Below are 20,847 nucleotides of genomic sequence, written 5' to 3'. Positions count from 1 at the left end.
ACCTTGAGCACTCTGAGAGCAGGTACTTCAGGGAAGAGTGAGATTCCTCCTGAGATACTGCTCGGGGGGGGACCATGTCGTCAAACTCAGAGAGGCAGAGACCAGAGGGGTACACAGTGAGGCAGGGAGCATGGTCAAGGACCTCAGGGCAGAAACCCAAAACCAGAGAGAGAGAGGACAGATGGATGGATAGATCGATACAAAGATAGATGATGGATCGATGGGCAGATAGGTAAATAAACAGATGATGGACAGGTAGATACATACATACGCACATGTATACACACACACACATACATATTCCCTGGTGGCTCAGACGGTAAAGAATCCGCTTGCAATGCAGGAGACCTGGCTTTGATCCCTGAGTTGGGAAAATCCCCTGGAGAAGGGGTGGCTGCCTACTCCAATGTTCTGACTGGGAGAATTCCATGGGCAGAGGAGCCTGGCAGGCTACAGTTTATGGGGCCGCAATGAGTCGGACACGACTGAGCCACGTTCACATTCTTACGTATATCGGCACATAGTTACTTAGACAGACATAAAGCATGCCTTATCTACTGCCATCTATGTTGAGTGATGAGCATGGACTCCTGACTTGACTCTGGGCTGAGAACCAGAAGCAAAAAGCGTAACCCGCGCTCTGTACCTAAAGATCTGGACAGAAGAAGGGGAAAGGAAGGGCCATTTATTGAGCTCCTAATATAATAATAATGTGTTCTGACACTCAGTTGTGTCCGACTCTTTGCAACCCCACGGACTGTAGCCTGCCAGACCCCTCTGTCCATGGGATTCTCCAGGAATAATACTGGAGTGTGTTGTTATACCCTCCTTCAGGGGATCTTCCCAACCTGGAGATCAAGCCTGGGTCTCCTGCATTGCAGGTGGAGTCTTTACCATCTGAGCCTCCAGGGAAGCCCCTGCTACACGTCAAACACCCTGGAAGCACCAGCGATAGAAGGTCCTTCCCCAAAGGGTTGAGCCTGGCCTGGGAAGCAGACGTGAGAGAAGGAACATTTCTCAGGCACTTGGTGATGCCAGAAACACTTCTGCAGTGCTCTCCCCACGTTCGCTAGGACCACTGTGGGGCTGGTGCTCTCCTAGCCTGTCATCAGGAGTAATTACTCCCTCTGTCCCAGAGAACAACTCAGCCCTCTGACGTGTCTTACTGTGGGGAGATGCAGGGGGACTTCTGGAGCCCAAAAGGGAAGCAAGAAATGTTGTTCCACAAGGGATTGCCCCAGAGCCACTCCAGGTGGAATCTGGGCGGAGATGAAGGCCTGTCGGGTGGAGGGTGCAGGGACAGTGGGTAGGATGGCCATGGTCCTGCCCTGCAACCCCCGGACCTCCAGAGACCTGCACGCAGGCAACACGACCCTGGTACTGAGCTGTGTTCTCAGAACAAAAATGGAAGTCAGGTTCCTAGGAGCCGGGAGAGTGGCACAAACCTAGAGCAGCGAGCACCCAGAGGGGCCGCCCAGAGAGCCGTGTGACTTCTCACTGTTGTCCAGAGTGAACAGAAAGTTCCAGGGATCTGAGCACAGAACCCAGAGGCCCAGGCTGAGTGACTGTGGATGCAAATGAAGCTGTTTGCAGCCCCTTCCGGTCAGGGCGGCAGTACTCAAAGAGGAAGCGTCTTAGCAGCCATGGTGGGAATGGAAGGGGAAGAGGCTGCTCTGTGGTCCAGCTGCCTTGAGGCTCCGGGCTGCCTGGAAGGGGGCACCTCTGGGTCTCCGGTACCCACTGGCTCCTCTCAGAAGGGAGCTGAGCTGCTGTTCAACCCCACCCCCCCTACCTCTTGCAGCCACGTGTGGCCTGCAAGTGGGGCAGGGTCTTTGGTTTGTTTACAAAGTCAAACATGGCTTCTAAAAAAAACCAATAGAAGCCTCCCACTTCCTCTCTTCTTCTGCTAAACAAATGCACTTGGACCCTGTAGACAGATATTCTAGATACAGGAATGACTTGGAAAGGAAGTGACTGGCTCTTCTAATTCTGCCTCTCTGCAGCCCACATAGAAACCACCACACGTAGGAGAGTTTACTGTCTACTTCATTCCTCAGCATCACTCACATCACAGCACAAGCGTCTGCCATTTGCTTAGTGCCCTGTCGGCTCCTTGGCTAGGCTAGTGTTTGGCAGGCAGCGTCTTATTTAGTCCCCAAACGACGTGATGAGGTGGGGTCTCTCCTTACCCCCATTTTCTGGTCTGCTGGCAAATGTGTTACAATTAGGGAGAGCTGGGCAGGTGCAGGGCGAGGGGTCGTGGTTGCCACTTTCCGTGGTGTAAATACCCCGGGTGCAGCCCCTTTCAGGCCACCAGCTTGATGTCGCTGAAAGCAGAGTTGGGAAGAAGCAAGAAGGGTTACCATCCTCTTGCTTAACAAGCATGAATTAACTGAGCAACCGGCTCAAAGTTGCACAGTGCAATTCTCTGTAGGAGGGCCCCCTGGGAACGAGGCTGTTGAGATTTTCAGTGCCCCAGGGGGCCCAGGGAAGCTGAGAACTTTCAGGGTTCAGCTATTCCTGTACACTGAAGAAGGTCCCACCCAGAGGGTTGACAGCACCCTGTCAGGAAGCACTGTTGGGGCTGAGAAAGAGTAAGTAAGGCAATTGCAGCAGATCTAGGTGATAAATGCCTGGACGTGCATATGGTAATTCTCCCTGTGGACAGCTTGCCTAACTGTTCTCACAGCCTTGGATATACAGAGTTTCTGGCCATTCATTATGTTGTATAAATCTTTCCTTCACAAACTGAGCTTGCTTTGAATTTCCAGACAGACTTCCAGAAGGAGAATCACTGGGCCCAAGAGGGTAGATGTCTGAATGCCCTTGTTACAGATCCGTTAAATAATTGTTCTCTGGAGTGTGCTGACTCTCAGGATCTTTGCTCTGAGAAAGCAAAGATGGACATTTAAATGAACACACTGGCCCCCTGGGTACCATGGAGGGTGGTGGGTGGTTCTGAGTTTTGTGTGAGGAGCTCAGGATGCTGGGTGACGGAAGCCTTGGCTCAGTGACCCTCAGAGTGAATCCGTGGACCAACAGGGTCACATTCACCTGGGAACTTATTAGAAATGCTGGATCTTGGGCCCCAGCCCCCACCTGCTGGACCAGACACTCTGGGGGTGAAGCTCACACAGTGTGGGTCACCAAGCCCTCCAGGGGATTCCAATGTGCACTGAAGGCTGGGAACCAGGCTCTAGAATGATGACCGGGAGCAGCTGCTTATAGGCAGATGGAGCCAAGCAGGATGGACACACGATAACTGAGGCTCTAGAACTACTGGAGGCTGGGTCACGGCGTGTCTGACCAAAGTCAGGAGGCAGAGGAGGAGATGGGATGGCAGGGGACCCAAACCGGGGCTCTGGGGCCCAGATGGAACACGACTGACTCGAGGCTTTTGTGGAGGCAGACGAGCCTGAGCGTCAGTGACAAGGATGCGTTACTATGAAAGACTGATTTTTTTTTTTTTAATTTTGCTTCACCTACAATTTCAGTAGTGCTGAAATTTTAAATTTTATTTTACTTTATTTTATTTTTTTCTTTTGGCCATGCCCCAAGGCATGTGGGATCCTTGTGGGCTGGGGAAGCCAGACATGGAACCCACAGCCCCTGTGTTGGAAGCTCAGAGTCTTAACCACTAGACTGCCAAGAAGTCCCTAAAAGGGCGATATTAAGAGTAAATAGTGGCCAGCATTTATTGAGTGCTTACTGTATGCCTGAAGCTTCACGTATACTAACTCATCTAAGCCTCAGAGCCCTAAATGAGATACTATCATTACTCCCATTTTACAGACAGGGAAGCTGAGGACAAGGAAGGTCACCCTGGGTTCCTGACCCTTGACCCTGAGCCTCACCCATGACCCTTGACTGCTGACCATGCTGCACTGTAGCTCAGAGAGGGAGAAGGTCTGGCCGCACTCCTGGTCTGGGCCACTGGGAGAAAAGGATGCTGTGGCTTTGAAGACTGTGATCTGTTCAGTAAGGGGAGAGGCAGGGGAGGGGGCAGTTAGCACTGATGGGAAGCTCCTGGGTGTGTGCAGTTTCTCGTTTAATTCCGACATCATCGCCTCATACCAGTGCCCCAAGCTGGGGATAGAAGAAGCCAGATCACTTATCCATTTGCCCTGCTTCTGAGAGGCACATGGAGGTTGGAGCCCAGGCCTGTCTGCCCACCTACTCCAGGTTCTGTCCACCTGCCACGCTGCCTGCCATGAAGATTTGCCGTCTTGTGGCCTTCACCCTGTGCCTGGCCTGATACTACCTCCTGTCATGCTCACACGCAATTCTCAGCGTGGGCTATGTCATCCCCATTGTACAGATGTGGAAACTGAGGCCCAGAGGGGCTAAGTGCTTCCCCTAAGTGAGTCAGCTAAGCAGCGATAGCGGATATTTCCCTTGTTCACCACATATCTCTAGGTGACCACTCTCTGGAACATGGCTGGTCTGTACTTTTGCACCTCTGGCTTTGGCAAATGGTGTGAAAATAAGTGCTATGTGTTACTCGTAGGCAAAGCTGTGAGAGCAGGGGTAGCCTTGTCTTTTCCCTGCTGCAGCGTCTGGGAGGCAGGGGTGTGATGGAACCTCCCCTTGCCTAGGGCTTGAAGGGGGTTAACACAGAGGAGAGCCCCCAGCACCTGCAGCAGGCCCTTGGTTGCTTTAAGCCCCTTAGTTGTTAGGATGTCCCTTCATCTCAACCCACCCCGTCCTGACCACACAGGAGTGGGACCAGGCGCTGGGCACACTGTCTTGCCTTCCACGCACGACTTTGTGCCACCAAGTAAGACCACTCTTCCTGCCTTTGGGGCTCAATGATCCAAAGAGTCACAAAGGGCTAAAAGGCCGTCTTTGTCTTCTTTTCAGATTCTCAAAGTGACGCTCCCAGTTTTTGCCCTTCGGTGGCTCTGCCTGCCCTCGCGGAGAATGGTGAGTCCTTGGTCTTATTTATCTCTCCTGTGTGAGGCTGACTTTCTCCTCGCTTCTGTCCAAGAGTTTATAGCTCACGGGAGCCCATCACGTTTCTAACCTCAAGCTCCTCTCGGTTAGACACATGCATGGAAAGGGCAAATACCAGCACCACAGCCATTTCATAGGTGAGGAAACTTGCAGTGGTTAAATGACGGTGAAGCAATGCAGCCAAGCAGAGGCCGAGTGGGGCGGGCGCCCAGTACAATAAGTCCGCCACACGCGTAGGAGTTCCATCCCAAGAGCGTGCTCGAGTCTGACAAAGTTAGCCTAGGTACCCAGCTAACACGTGGGCTATACAGTAGTGTACTGTAATAGGCTTATAATGCTTTTTGCACAAATAATGCATACAAAACAAACACAAAAAATGAAACGTGTTTAATCTTACAATCCACTACCTTGAAAAGTATAGTAGTCCAACTCTACAGCTGGTGCGTCTCAGCAGTGCCAGCTATTTCACCGCTTCCTATACTCCTGTTTCTGGACATCTTGGGCTTGAAATAAAGATACTGCACGACTGTGCTCTGTGCAGTTCTGTACAGTAAAGTACACAAACTCCCGCTTGTAGAGGATGCACGCACCTGACCATGTACGCCAGGCGCGTGAACTAGCTTACGTGACTGGGCGTGCGCACGGACGTTTGCATCTTTGAAAGTCTGCAACTTGAAGGTCCGCATGTAGGGGGTTTCCTGGCGCTCCTGATTTCGTTCTAAGGTTTGCTTTCAGCGTGTGGTGTGGTGACGAGGCCTGCACAACCCTGGGGCTGTGTCGGGAGCCGTGGTGTTTGGGCCCAAAGTGAAAGGAGTCAGCTCTTCTATGTGCAGAGGAGTTGGCGCTCAGAGCCCCGGGTGCCCCCACGTGGCACAGTGACCTCTGAGGCCGGGCACTGGCCCCGAGCCCAGGAGCACGGGCAGGCTGAGGCTGCTGTCCCTCCCACACCTGGCCCCGTGCCTGCCACCGCTGGCCCCATGTGCTGCCCGGGCAGTGGGAAGTGTGGGGCGCTGGGTGCCGGGTGGGGCAGGGTGGGAGCAGGCAGCCCAGCGTGGGCCTTACTGCGCCTCCCGCTTCTGCCTCTGCTTAGTCAGGAAGCGCGAGGCTCTCATCATTCCTGTCCGGTGACACGATGTCTGAGGGGCGCTAGACGTGTGTCATTACAGCACTGGCTGAAGGGACAGAAAGTGGCTCGTGTGGGAGGGATCGTTTTCAGTCAAGGCTGGGCCGAGAGTACAAATGTCCTCAACCGTGTTGTCACTTCCTTCACTCAGTGAAAAGAGCTGACTTTGTGTATACTTTTTTCCCCCTGAGCGTTCTATTCCGAATATCAATGTCTAAGCCCTTACAGATTTCATGTCTAATTTGATCATCACACCAACCTCTAACGGCAGGTTCTATCTTCCTATTTGTTAATTACAGAAAAATGCAAACCTGCCAGAATACAGAAGGGGGAAAAAAAAAAGTCACAGAATTATTTAGAAGTTACTCCATGTCAGTTAATACTTTGGTTTATTTCCTAATCTCTCTAGATTTTTTTTGTGTGTGAAAAGTAGTTGTAATCTCTCTTCAGTGTTTTGTTTTTACCTAATATTGCATCATGTGTAGATTTCCAAACTGTTGTAGATGTGCTGACCATTTGTGCATGCGTGTATATATTCATTCATTCATTCGATCAAGCTGTTACCCCTAAAATGCTCCCACTCTAGTGACGAAGAACAAAGAGAACAGTGTCAGCCGTGACTGTCATGCAGTTCACTAACTCATTCCTCTAGTTCTGGGCATTTGATTGTTTTTGACTCCTCATCACCATGAAAATATCACAAGAATCCCTTTGTGCATAAAGCTCTTTGCAATGTCCAGATCATTTCCTGGTGGTGGTGAGAGTACCTTCTCTGAAGCAGAATTACTGGGCTTGAAAACTCTAGATTTTAAAACTCTAGGTCTATATTGCCAAATTAGTCCCAAACCCTTGTTTGTAGTTTCATACTTGCTAGCAGTGAATTAAAGTGTTTTTTTTTTCCATCACGTGCTTAGAATTCTTAAATACTATCAGTAAGAAATCATTTATTAAATTTATGGATAAAGAAAGTTTTGATATCTTATGTCAAATGTATACTGTTAGATAGGAATCAATCAACGTATAAGCAGCTTCAGGTGATTTTACAATGCTTCTAGTCTGTTTTTGGTAAGATTTGTACCACTGAGAGTTGGATCACCAACAAAAGAAAAAAGGTGTAGAATTCCACATCGCTCTTCATGAATACACAAAGTCTATGGATCTGGGTAGATGTTTTGAAAGTGGAATGAGATGTCACAGTATTTTCAAATATGTCTTGGACGAGTGTGGTTTGAAAGCAGAAGAAGTGTGGGGCCAATGTTCCACCTGTGCACAGAGCTCCCAGGTTGGAATGAAGAGTGTGAGCTTGTTCGTTTGATGTGTCAGAGGCAGGAGCATCATTCTGCCTTCAGGGTACTGGTGCCTCTATGTGATGCTGACATGGATGGTGTGCGTGCACACACATGCAAATACACATTAAGCATATGTAAATCCCTCATCTTTATGCCCTTTTTATTCAGGGAGAAAAGGAAGTATTTATTAAGTGCCAAACATTGCATAAATCATTTCATGCTCAAAAGAAAGTGAGATGGTCGTGAGGTCTATTTTCCAAATAAGGAGTCCGTGGCTCCATTAGGGTAAATGAGCACACTGGGATCGGGACCCATGGGATTAGCCCCACTAAGAGTTGGATCAAAATGTTTGGTTTGAGCTTCTGGAAGGGATGGCAGAGATGAACTTCCCCGTCTCAGGCTTGTCCAGAGACCTTTTAAAGTCTTGGCCTTGTTTCTGTTATGAAGTTGTGTGTATAAGCTACCCCTTCAACATCTGCTTGGAAAGGGGGATCCTGATGCAGTGATGGGTGGATTAATGTGGATGGAGGAAGGTGACCTGTGACCTCAGGGCCTGTCTTGGGTACATTCTGTGTGCTAGGGACCACTCTAGGGTCTTGGTTTGTGTTGCTCCAAAGAAGGTTTCTAACACATTAGCGGGTTTGAAGACAGCAAAGTGAAAGCGTTAGTCTCTCAGTCGGATCCAACTCTTTGTGACCCATGGACTGTAGCCCGCCAGGCTCCTCTGTCCATGGGATTCTCCAGGCAAGAATACTGGAGTGGGTTGCCACTTGTTCCTCCAGGGCATCTTCCTGACCCAGGGATTGAACTCGAGTCACCTGCATTGCAGGTGGATTCTTTACCCCTGAGCCACCTCCATAATGAGCTTCAAAATGACTCAAACGCTCTCCGTTTGGACTGAGGTGGAGATGCATGGTGCGTGGACAAGCTAGGTTTTGAGAAAATAAGGACAATTGTGCCATCTATGTGTCGAGAGCCATTTTATTCTCCTAGGGAAAACTGTATGTTTTTTTAAAATAGGCAAAACGGCAAAGATGCTATTTCTTCGTAAGAGAAAAGGTCCATTGCTTCTTAAAAGACCCGTGACAACCAGTCCAGAGTGATGTTCAGGACATTGGAGCCTTTCTGTATGATGGCCACTATCTCCCCGTCCCCTGCAGGCCAAGCCTGGGGTCTTTCAAGGGGTAATTCCCAGGATAATTGCTTGTTATCTACTATTTCAGAAGCTCTTCTTTTAGTGGTGTCATTGAAACAAACGGAGTATTTAGAGTGCAAGCCAGAGGAAAACACAGAATGTGAGCTTTAGAAAATTGTGTCTATGCTCTGAGTTTCTTTCACCTGAGGAATTTGAAACACCCTTTAAAATACGCCCCAGCTCTTGACTGTGAGCGCAGGTTGCTACCGGCAGATCAAGGGTGTCGGTGAGGCTGCAGCTTGAGAGGGTGAGAGGTGTGGCTGAAGAAGATGCCTGGTCAGAGTCTGCCCTGCTCAGCTTCCCCAGCCTGGAGCTCAGCAACAGTGAAAAAGTCTGAATTCCAGGTTGGTGGAGATAGAAGTGGCTGTGCCAACAGTCCTTCTTGGGGACACACGATTGTAGTCAGTCAACTTTGTCTGCTTGGCCTCCATCCTTTCCTGGCTGTGCCAAGGGGCTGATGGAATTCAGTTGATCTGTTCTGCAAATGTTTTCCGTTAAGCTGGAGACAGAATTGTGTGATCCTAAAAAATGCCAGCATTGGCAGGGAGTGTGTGTCTGATTGAAGGAAACATCAGGGCATTCTGGTGCGGCCATGGGCTTTGAAGTCCGTCCACCCGGCTTCCAATCCTGCCCCATCACTTAACCACTGGGCACTCCAGGGCCAGATCCCTCAGCCTCCTCAAGCCTCTGTTGGCCTCTGTAAAGTGAGGATGGTGGTGAAAAATAAGAAATATCAGTCTAGTAGGCTTGTGTTGTAGAATAAAGAGTACAAGGCTCAGCACAGAACCTGGGAAGACTGGGTGTTCAAGAAATGTCTGTAATAATTCCAAAGCCCAAACCCATCCTTTTACAGAGGAGGAAACAGGCAGAGAGAAAGAGTGACTCTCCCAAGTCACAGCCAGTTAAGGTCAGAGCTATAAAGTCATGAATGTTTCCATTGTTACGTACCTAGCAACTTAATCTGTCAATCACTGTGCTAAGTACTTCCGTATTTTCATCCCCACAACTACCCCAGGAGGTGTGCACCCTTATGCCCATTTTACAGACTTGGAAACTGTTGGTCAGAGAGGCCCAGGGTCATAGAATTCATGAATGGATGAATGGTAGAGCCGGGATTCAAACCCAGTCTGATCCAAACCCAGAATCTCCCCATTGAAGATGCTGACTGTTGCTGGTTGGGTCCCCCAGGGATCAGACTCGGTGATCAGAATGCAGGTCATTTTTTAGGAAGTGGAATCAAGGGGGTGAAGAGGAAAAGAGAAAGACGGTGAGAGAACTTGAGCTTCAGTGCGACTTTAGCTCAGTTGATCTCTGGGGATGCTGGGATGACCTTTAAACTTGTTACACCCTCACATTGGTCACACATAGATATGGCTGCCCTTCTGGGGTGCCACCCTTCCTGCAGGGGTCTGACAGTAGGGTCTCTGCCAGCAGCTGGGAAAGAGCCCTTCCTTCCTGAAGGCGGGTCTGGAGGACATCACAGCCTGCATCTCAGGGGCGCTATACTTTAATGATCTCATCTGGGGGTCATTTGAGGCTGGGATGGGAGCTATTAACAACTTTGTCCTGCAGCGACCCTCGGGCACTGTCACCTGCCTGCCGTAGCTGCTAGCGTGGTGATGCGTTAACCCACACACACGCCAGTTCTTCATCCTTCTGGTCCTTGGGCTGAAAGGGCCACGTGAGCAGGCACTGACTCCAGCATTGCCTCATGTTTGCATAAAACTTAAATCTCCTTTCCAAAATGCACAGAGCTGATGTATGCACACCTACACAGAGACACACAGCCTTTCTCTGGGCCTCACATAGACTCTGTCCCTGTTCATGGGAAGTGGTGTCCAGAGGTAGAGTCCATATCCCAGGGCCCAGCAAGGCGAGGTTGGCAGGCATGCACTCTTTCCTGTCTGCAGCCTGTCAAGAGCGCTGAGTCTAGGGGGCAGCTGCAGTGCCCTCCTAGACCAGTGCTTGCAGCCGGGACACCCACCTGTCCCAGCCCCGTGCTGCCTGGATGGCTGTGACCGGCAGGACTGAGTGTGCTCTGGGCAGAGCCTCGCATTGGGCAGCTCCCCTGGACCCATGCCCTGCTGCTCGGAGACCCAGGGACTGAGATGGAGAAACGGCTGGTAGACTGGGATCCCAGCCACAGCAGAGGGAAGTAAAGTGGGACACAGGCGGAAACTGGCCCTCAGCTTGGAAGGCTTCACTTCTCTCCACGGAGGCAGGAGGAAGCCTCGGGCCAGCTGGTGAAGTGCAGGATTTGGGGCACAGTTATGGTTCTTCTGCCTCAGCTGCCATCCCCCTGCTCATTCGCTGATTCGTTCAACAAGTGTTTAGTGTTTAGTGTTTAGTGAGCACTCACTCTGCCGGGCACTAGGCACAAGGGCCAGAACCATGTACAGAGCCTCAGGCAGCCCTGCTCCGTGGAGCCTTCATCCTAGTATATCTTTGGGGCTGGCACCTCCTTGGCTCTGAGCTAACATCACCCTTGACCATCCCCATCAAAGCAGCCTCTTTAGCACTCCCTACCCCTCTACCCTGCCTTAGGGTCTGCATATCTTTGTGCTATGAAATCTTCTCCCTTGTGTACTTCCTGAGTAATTGTTTGCCCTCCTCTGAAAAGGAAGCCACACGGGGCAGGGGCTTTTATCTGTCTTGTTCACGGCTATATTGTAGCTCCTAGAAACATGACTGTACCTAGCCAGTTCTCAGGAAATAGTCCCCAAATGAGTGAACATATTTCTCTGGTTTGCTTGCTTGTGAGATTTCACGCTGCAAAGGGTAGATATTTGGTAATTCATGGTTTGATCCTAAACGCTTCGCCAAGTGTCTAGTAGACGCTCAATCTTATTTTATTTACAATTATTTGCTTTTTTAAAGAAAAATATAGATATTCATTTTGCTCTAGGTTAGTAGTTTAAAGCTAATGGTGATTCAATTAATGCTTGTTGAAAGTATGAATAGATTAATGAATGGTAACCAGATGAATGGATTAGAGATCACATGGGATGTAGGAATCCTGTCTTTGCCCTCCTTAGGTTGTGAACTTGACCAATTTAAGGGATACTTATGAGTTTACCTGGTGAGGGCTTCCCTGGTGGCTCAGAGGTTAAAGCATCCGCCTGCAATGTGGGAGACCTGGGTTCGATCCCTGGGTTGGGAAGATTCCCTGGAGAAGGGAATGGCAACCCACTCCAGTATTCTTGCCTGGAGAATCCCATGGACGGAGGAGCCTGGTAGGCTACAGTCCATGAGGTCACAAAGAGTCGGACATGACTGAGCAACTTCACTTATGAGTTTCAGTTGTTACACTTATATAATAGAGATGATGGCGTCTTCAAAGAGCTTGTTATTGGACTTTAAAGATGCCTTATGTGTAAAATTGCTGCCACAGTGCCTGATGAAGTTTGGCCTTGTTGGAATTAGGTCAAGCGCTGCCAGTTCTAAGGGATCCTCTTCACAGGTTATCTTCGTGAATGCTGCCTCTGCACTTGTACAGTATACAACCTGTGGAACTGTACATGGCATGTCTAGGAGACATTTGATTAATGTTTGCTGAATAATTGTGTCTTAAACCTTTGTTAGATCTTAGAGACTGGAGAAAACAAAGGATTTATCTTGATAATTTCCTTCTCAGACAGCACAAGTTTTGTGCCTAGTCCATCAAGGATTGGCTCAATTGAACTGAAGGGAAATAGGGTAAAAAACAAAATATGCTAACCTAGGACCTACCTTCTTTTGTATAATAACATTTTCCCCCAAAGTGGTCACATTTTAAGAAGTGGGTAAACCAGGAAGATTTAATTTTTAAAAGTAGAAATTCAGACCCTTTGTTAAGCATTTGAGGGGAAATATTTCAGAATGGTTACCCCTCCTAGGACCACTCTAATCACTGTGAGCGGATTATGAATTAAACCATCTCTGAAAGCAGTCCATCAACCGTGGTAGGTTTCCTTTATTTTTATGGGTTATAATAATTCTGTTGATTAAAAATGGTAATACTATGTTACCAGTGGCTAGTGCTACACAACATTTTTATTTTATTATTATTTTTTTAATTTTTCTTGTTGTTTAGTCGATAAGTCATGTCTGACTCTTGTGACCCCGTGGACTGTAGTCTGCCAGGCTCCCCTGTCCATGGGATTCTCCAGGCAAAAATGTTGGAGTGGGTTGCCATTTCCTTCTCCAGGGACTTCCCGACCCAGGGATCGAACCTATGTCCCCTGCATTGCAGCAGGATTCTTTACCGCTGAGCCATCAGGAGCCTGTGCTGGATTCTCTGGCCTCCTTGGTGGAACAGAATCTCATTTGTCAGGGCAGTAGTCACCTTCCCTCCTCGATGAGTGGAGTCCAGAAGTGGAGAGGAACCTAGCACAAGGGCACTGTGGGAGGGCTTCCATGTAGACGTTGCCTCATGGAGGGGGCAGCGGGGCATGAGATGAGAGGGGTGGGGTCGGAGGATGGAGGAAGAGGCATTACTGGTCCTGCTGTGATGGTGTGAGGTGGAGAGGATGAGGTCCCCGTCAGTGGTGTATTCAAGCATGTTGGAGATTCCCTCGCTGTGGGAGGGAGTAGCTTCAATGGCCTCTTTGCTTCTCTTTTAACTTTTCTATTTTGGTAATTCTAATGACTGGTTCAGTTACACTTTGAGGCGTGGTTTTTTATTTTCTTCTATTTTTGTGATAACTTACCCAGAGGTAAGCAGAAAGCTCTTGGTAGATGTTTTTAGAAGCAGAAGCAGTGAAGCGGAGAGACCTTGGCATTGGGCAAATCTGGGTTTCAATTCCAGTTCTGCTCCTCCTCTGTGTAACCTGGTTCAGTCCCTTCACTTCTTTGAGCCCCAGGTTCTTCGAGGCACTCTTCATCATATCCCCTGCATCCATGAGTTGCTATGAGATTTGGGTGAATCAGGCAGGATGAGTGTTTAGCATGATAACCTAACATGTCCAGTGAGTAAGGGGTCAGTGGGGACATCTCAGCAGCTCCTGCCCCAACAGTGGCTGGAGGGGCGGAGGGTGGGAGTGCTGTCTTGAGAGCCTGCCTGCCTGGGCTTAAACCAACTCTGTGACCTTGTGCCTGGGTTCAAACCAACTCTGTGACCTTGCGCAAGTCACCCACAGTCCACTGAGAGGTCATGGTGGCCGCTGTCCCATGCAAGAGCTCAGTGTCCCTAGAGAAGCCTCTGTACTATTGGAACTACTTCGCTCAGCTCACGTTGGGCCTGGATGCATGTGCGCCTCTGAGTTTCTGCATGTTTCCCCACCTTCCTAGGACCACTCGGTGACTCCAAGGAAGAATAATTATGCTCTGAGTAATCCAGCTGTCCTGCCACCTCCCAGGAAGCCTTTGTATGGGGGTGGAATTTGGGGCCTCCACTTGATAAGAGTCAAACTTCTTTAAGAGAAATCAGATTCAACCTGAGCATTTGACTTTCCACTAGGAAATTCTGCTTGTGACACATTTAGTGATTTGCCGTGAGGACGTGGACAGAGTCTGGTTTCTTGGGTATGCTTTTTTCTTAGACATTTCTTGAGAAGTGTCTTTGAAGTTAGCAATGTAAAAGGTGATTGCTCACCAACCACAAGCTCATAACCTCAGTAAATGCGGGACTGTTTCAGATGTCTTTGAAAACCCCTGCCTGGGATGTACATGCTGCTTGTGTGCCTGCTAAGTCGCTTCAGCCGTGTCCGACTCTTTGGGACCCCATGGACTGTAGCCCACCAGGCTTCTCTGTCCATGGTATTCTTCAGGCAAGAATACTGGAGTGGGTTGCCATTTCCTGCTCCAGGGAATCTTCCCACCCCAGGGATTGAATCCCTGCCTTTTACGTCTCCAGCACTGACAGGCAAATTCTTTATCACTAGTGCTGCCTGGGAAGCCTGCATGTCACTGAAGGAAGTCAACTGATGAGTCTGGAATTGAGCCCGGGGAGGGAGGGCGCAGCTACAGTGGGGTGGGGATTGGAAGGGGCCAGTCTGGGTCAAGTCCTTGACTTGACATTCATGTGCTGTGATTTTGGCCATGTGATTCACCAGCTCCAAGCTTCAGTTTGAAAGTGTAGTCACTCAGTTCAGTTCAGTTCAGTCGCTCAGTCGTGTCCGACTCTGCGACACAATGGGCTGTAGCCAGCCAGACTCCTCTGTCCATGTAATTTTCCAGACAAGATTACTGGAGTAGATTGCCATTCCCTTCTCCAGGGCATCTTCTGCACCCAGGGATCAAACCCAGGTCTCCTGCATTGCAGGCAAGTTCTTAGCTATATGAGCCACCAGAGAAGCCCCCATTATTAAATATCACGGTTTAAAGGAAAATGTTTCACAAACAGGAATGGGCCACATAAAAGTGAGATATTATAAAATCAAATGCACATTATTTGCTTTCTATGTGATCCACTGATCAATTAATTGATTTTATTCAGTTATTATTTACTGAGGTCTTGTGGTATGAGAATAATCATAGCATTAATATTTATAGAGATGAAAAGAGTGAGTATCCCATTTCTCCTTTGTTAATTAAGGAGCTCTGTTCATTCACTCATTTGTTACATGTTTATGGATTGGGCAGTTCATGCAAACTTGTGATATTGATATTCCTGTTTAGCACATAGAACCCTAGATCCTTCAGTAAACGCTAGCTACAACTTTATTTGACTTCCCAGGTGGCTCAGTGGTAAAAAAAAAAATCTGCCTGCCAATGCAGGAGACTTGGGTTAAACCCCTGGGTCAGGAAGATCCTCTAGAGAAGGAAATGGCAACCCATTCAGTATTCTTGTCTGGGAAATCCCATACACAGAGAAGCCTGGCAGGCTACAATCCATGGGCTCACAAAAGAGTTGTCATGACTCTTTTAGTTTAGCAACTAAACTGCAACTGTATATCTATATCTATTCTTATTTTTGGCCACATCCTGTGCAACATGTAGGATTGTAGTCCTCAGGCCAGGAATCAAACCGGGCCCCCTGCAATGGAAGCGGCCAGTCTTAACCACTAAACTGCCAGGGAAGTTCTGCTATTGTTAGTATTTTTATATGCTATTATGACAAGTCTTGGAGAATTAATAAAACCAAGGCAGACTCTTTGGCTTCTAGAAATTTAACAGATCTGATAATTTAACAGAGGAAAAAAACATAAGTAACTTCCAATGCTGCATATCAGTGGAACACTTGACATATTTATAAGATACTTAGAGCAGAAGAAAAACTCCCGGGAATGGCAGAGGAGGGACTCTTGGGAGGGTTTCCGAGGGAAGTGACATCTATGTTGAATTTTGAAAGATGATATGAGCTCATCAGGTGCATAAACTGACTTCACTTTGCAAGTGCACACAAAGGGAATAGTGAACAAAGTCAGACAGCACCGAATGTTTTGCTAGACTGCCAAACATGAGTTTGGGGTGGTAGGAAGTAGGTGGACGAGAGAGGAGCCTGGAGAGGCCGGTGAGGGAGGCAGCAGACAGAAAGTGTGAAAACTTGGAGGCCGTGTGTTTTTGTTGTTTTCTCTAGAAAATCAGATAAATGCATTTACCCCACACAGAGTATCCACTTATAATGGATATTTAGACTTGAAAAAAAAAAAAGCCATTTATTTTGACTTTCCTTCTGTACTGTGACCTTTCTAGATGGACAGTCTATTGATATACTGGTTAAGGATACTGTTGAACATTTCAGGTCGGCAGTCCCCCGGGTAGTTCTCAAAAAGCTGCCAGTTCTCTAAAAGATAATGCAAGGAGGGAATGAGTTAAAGAGCGCGAGGATGGAAGTAAGACTTCAGTGTCCAGCTTTCAACATGCCGAGTTTGGGATGCTTCAGGGAGGTATCTAGTGAGTCCTGAATATCTCAGCATGAGGCTTGGGCAAAGGTCTGTCCTGGAGATACTTCTGATAATCACTGGCATGTCAGTGGCATTTTAAGCCTTGTGGGTCATGAGATTACCCTTGGAGAGTATATAGAATGTAAATAGTAAAGGTCAGGGACAGACCCCCAAGAACTGCGGTCTTTAAGGGAAGAGCAGAAGCCAGAGGAGGAGCTAAAACGAGCAGCAGGGTGTGTGGGGTCATGGAAACCAGGGGAGGGCCGTGTGGTCAGTACCTTCAAGGAAGATGGAGACTGTGCATGTTCACTGGATTAGTCATGAAGGGCCCTTTGCAAATTTCACTGGTGAAGAGGGAAGAAACTACATAGTAGTGATTTGACAAAAATGGAAACTACAGACTTTCCAAAAAATCTTGGCTCTACAGTCAAAGAGAGAATGAGATTGACAGCTGAAAAGAGAATTGTGGAGCATTTGTTGGTAACCACGCATTTGTAGGTCATGAATCACCCATGATAAAGTATTGGAATGTATCCTCCATAGGTACCAAATTTCGCTTGTATTTTCATGCAAGCGACTCCCTGAAACCCAGACCCCAAGTTAAGAAACCTAAGGTGACTGGTTGGTTTCATAGTAGAGAAATGCGGGTGTGTTTTCACGCAGACTGAAGTGTCAGTGTCAAGGGTAGGCGGGGCGTGTAGGAGAGGTGGGAGTGAGTGTGTAGGAGATGAGGGGGAGAGGGGGGAAATTGGAGATGGATGTCCAACTGGCTTCAAACAGCCACCCTTTCTCTCAGGAGAAACAACGAGGGAAAGATGGAAGGCTTCACAGAGAGCAGAAGGGGGGCGGGAGTTAGAGCCGATGCCGATAATGGTCACTTTTTCTCTGGGAGGCAAGAGATCAGGCACCTCGTGAGAGTGCAAGGGTCATGGCGACGCCTGGGCCTGAGGAGAACGGGAGACAGGACAACAGTGTCAGGCCGCACGGAGAGCTCAGTGGAGGCTGAAGACTCAAAACCTGTAAGACTCAAAGCCAGTCTGTCTGTGGGTGTTTCTTTAGCTGTGCTCAGGTCAAGACAAGGTGCAGGGGGAGCAGGCCCACCGGATTAATCCAACGGAAGGGAAGCGGGTAGAGAGCACTGGTAGAAGGGAGGTTGAAACGCTGGACCAAGCCATGAGAGGCCTTGGTTTATGAGAAGCCAGTGCAGATGGATAACCTGGAAGGGTTAGAGAGGAGAAATCATAGTGAAATGAAAGAGCTGATTTTCATGGAATAAAGTATAAAAATTCTGGAAGGAAGGAGGGCTGTGGACTGTAGCAGCAAGTGGCACTTTGAATGAGTGGCATTGGCACGGCAGTGGAGCTCAGTGCCCTGGCAGAGTTTGGCTGTGGAGGTGCTTGGCTGGGGTGAGTGCAGATACCGTTTTCTGTGTTTGAAGAGGTCAAGAAGCTGAGACCAGAATGTGAAATGGGCCATCTGCTTTACCCATAGATGATAAAGTCACTTTAGCAGTAGCTGGGGTAAAGATGGAAATTATCTTGGCAAAGATAATAGCTGGCAAAGAATTGGAAGAATGTGGGGGAATGACCAGACATCCGTAGTTGGGGATGAGAGAAATACTAGAAGGTTCCATAGCAGAAGACTGTAACCCAAAATGAAGGCAGGGAACTTTATGGTAGGAATCCTTGTTTCCAGGACACAGTGGATAGGGAAGGATGAGACAGGATCAAGGGTTTGCCCTGACAGCAGGGAGATGGTTTCAGAGAGCTGGGAGCCAGTAGGGTAAGACCATGTTGATTTAGGCTTGGATTCTATCCTCGAATTGGAGGGCAGCTCATGTTTGCCAACTTTTCCTTCTACCAAATAAGAACCATCAAAAAACCCAAACCAAACGAATCTTTGTCATTTTGTAAAAGGACTTTAACATGCCAAGTTAGGAAGGAAGGGCAACTATCAACATGTCATGCCGCTGCTGCTGCTGCTGCTAAGTCGCTTCTGCCGTGTCCAACTCTGTGTGACCCCATAGACGGCAGCCCACCAGGCTCCTCTGTCCCTGGGATTCTCCAGGCAAGAACACTGGAGTGGGTTGCCATTAAAATTACACTATTTTACCTTCCAGATGGCATTCCCCAGGTGACTCCTCATTCCTGGAAAAAGTACAGAAACTCCCTGTCAACTTTCCTGTTGAGTTTTTGGTTCCCAGAATGTAGACCCTCCACCCATCATGGTGCCTAGTGACTGAACCCATGGCCCTTCTGTCTGTGCCTTCTGGACCAGTGGTGGCAAAGCACAGCGTGCAGTCTGTACAGAACCTCTGATCTGAGAATGGATATGGAACATACAGATAGTATGCAGCAGAGAACGAACGTGGGGCAGCAAAGCTTCAAACATTCACTATCTGGCTTCTGACAGAAAAGTCTTGCTGGCCCTGCTCTAGCCTGAATATGAGCTGTCTTCTCCATCCTTCCTCCCAAGTCCCCGAATCATCTGAGCACATCTTCTCTGGTGCTCCCAGGCCACGTAACCTACCCCTTACTGTGTGACAGCCTCGACCAGGAAAGTGAAGATGTGGCAGCAGTCCTACTGGTACTGTCAATGCTCATGTTTTGGCTGAAAATGCCCTGTTTTATTAATACAAGGGACAACACATACACCCTCGTGCATTCAGCAACACGGCACAGAGGTTGAAGCTCTGGCTTTGGAGGCCAACACACAGGGGTGAATCTTTAGAAAATGTTCCTGAGCACTCTCCTGCGCCAAGCAGTTTGCAGGCACCAATCCATTCATCCCCCACCCTCACCACGTGTCCAAGGCTCACTGCCTTCTCGTGCCATGACACACACTGGGCGCAATGACATGGCACTGGGAAAACCAGGTGGAGCACTGGCCCAGCAGCCCCCCCCTCCCCCCGAGAGACTGGAAGGATCAAGAGCAAACTCTGACCCTTAGCATATGGGAAGCCCTGACTCAGGTGACATCGGGTGGCCAGACTATTCCAGTTTACAGAGTGCAGTTGACCCTAAGTCAGAGCTAGCAGTGGGCAGAGCTTGGGACTGGGGCAGGCAGAGTGCCCCCAGAGTGGTCCTGCCTTAAAACACACATGCAGTGGTGACGAGAACAGTCACGCACACAGCTGTGTACAAATTAAGTGAAACAACACGTAGCACAGCACAATGTGTCTGGCAAATAGGAACTGCTTAAGAAACTTTAGCCATTGTAATATGACTTGATAAGAGTTATCATTAGGCTCAGCACTTCTGAGCAACAGGGAGCACAGCAAGCTCACTGTGAATCAAGGAATGGACGTTTTTGCTGAATATTCACTCACTGTATTAGTTCAGGCTATGTAACAAAATACCACTAACTGGGGGCTTAAACAATAGAAAATTAGTCTTTCCCAGGTCTGGAGGCTGGACGTCCAAGGTCAAGGTGCTTGCAGGGCGGGTCCCTTCTGATGGCCATGAAGTAAGAATCTATTCCAGAACCCTCTCCTTGGCTTGTTGATGGTGGTCTTCTCTCTCTGTCTGCTTATCGTTTTCCTTTAATGCCCACTTCTAGGACTTAATTTCCCCTTTTCATGAAGACCCCAGGCTGTTTGGATTAGGGACCAGGGCTTCCCTGGAGTCACTAGTGGTAAAGAACCCGCCTGGAAATGCAGGTAGATGTAAAAGATGTGGGTTTGATCCCTGGGTTGGGAAGAACCCCTGGAGGAGGGCATGGCAACCCACTGCAGTGTTCTTGCCTTGAGAATCCCGTGGACAGAGGAGCTTGGTGGGCTACCATCCATAGGGTCGCAAAGAGTTGGACACGACTGAAGCGACTTAGCACAGCAAGCACTGATGACCCTATTTTAACTAGATTACCTCCGTTAAAGCCCTGTCTTCAAATAGCATCCCATTCAGAGGTGCGGAGGGTTAGGATGAATTTGAAGTGTGAGTCTTGGAGTGGAGGCAGGACACAGTTCCACCACAGTACTCGGCACCATCCCTCTGCTAAGCTCTGGAGGCGCAGAGTCAAAGATGAAAACATGCCTCCTGGGGAGCTCAAAAGTAAGTATTTAGGGGCTGAACAGGGGTAAATATGTCCCTGGATACTTTTATAGTGTTATAAATGTTAAAATGGTTCCAGTATGGTCTGCTTTAAATGTCAGGCATTTCTCTTTGAAGATATGCGAGATGGATAGTTAGCTCCGGTCCCATTTTCATCTCGCAGATGATTGCAAAATAACAAGGAGTGTCTTTTCTCTTTCTGTTATCAAAGGAACATCTAGGGTTTTTTATGCTAATGAGGGTAAAAATAGCCCAGTGTGACGTGGTTCTCACTTGAAAGACAGTGTCTGGTAAGAAATGAGGTTGTCTGAGCTGTGGTCCCATCTTATAGTGATAGCACACAAGTGTCTTCATCAGCTAGGGCTAGTGGCCATAAAACTGTGAAAGCAGCGTCAACAACCCTGTTACCCTCTGTTTATGCCAAGGTCACGGA

The 20,847-nt window shown here is 48.5% G+C and overlaps 1 protein-coding gene across 1 annotated transcript in view; it reads left to right on the top strand.

Moving 5' to 3' along the window:
- The window catches only part of TG (thyroglobulin), a 231,022-nt gene that overhangs the window by 86,266 nt on the left and 123,909 nt on the right, over positions 1–20,847 (top strand). The window contains exon 35 of the mRNA XM_068983946.1: positions 4,861–4,923. Within this exon, the coding sequence (XP_068840047.1) occupies positions 4,861–4,923 (63 nt within the window). The remainder of the gene's footprint in view (positions 1–4,860; positions 4,924–20,847) is intronic.

The sequence above is a fragment of the Capricornis sumatraensis genome, chromosome 11 (assembly GCF_032405125.1).
Source record: "Capricornis sumatraensis isolate serow.1 chromosome 11, serow.2, whole genome shotgun sequence".
In the NCBI taxonomy this organism is placed as follows: domain Eukaryota; kingdom Metazoa; phylum Chordata; class Mammalia; order Artiodactyla; family Bovidae; genus Capricornis; species Capricornis sumatraensis.
The sequence above is the reverse complement of the archived record's forward strand: the minus strand, read 5'-3'. Positions and strand labels throughout refer to the sequence as shown.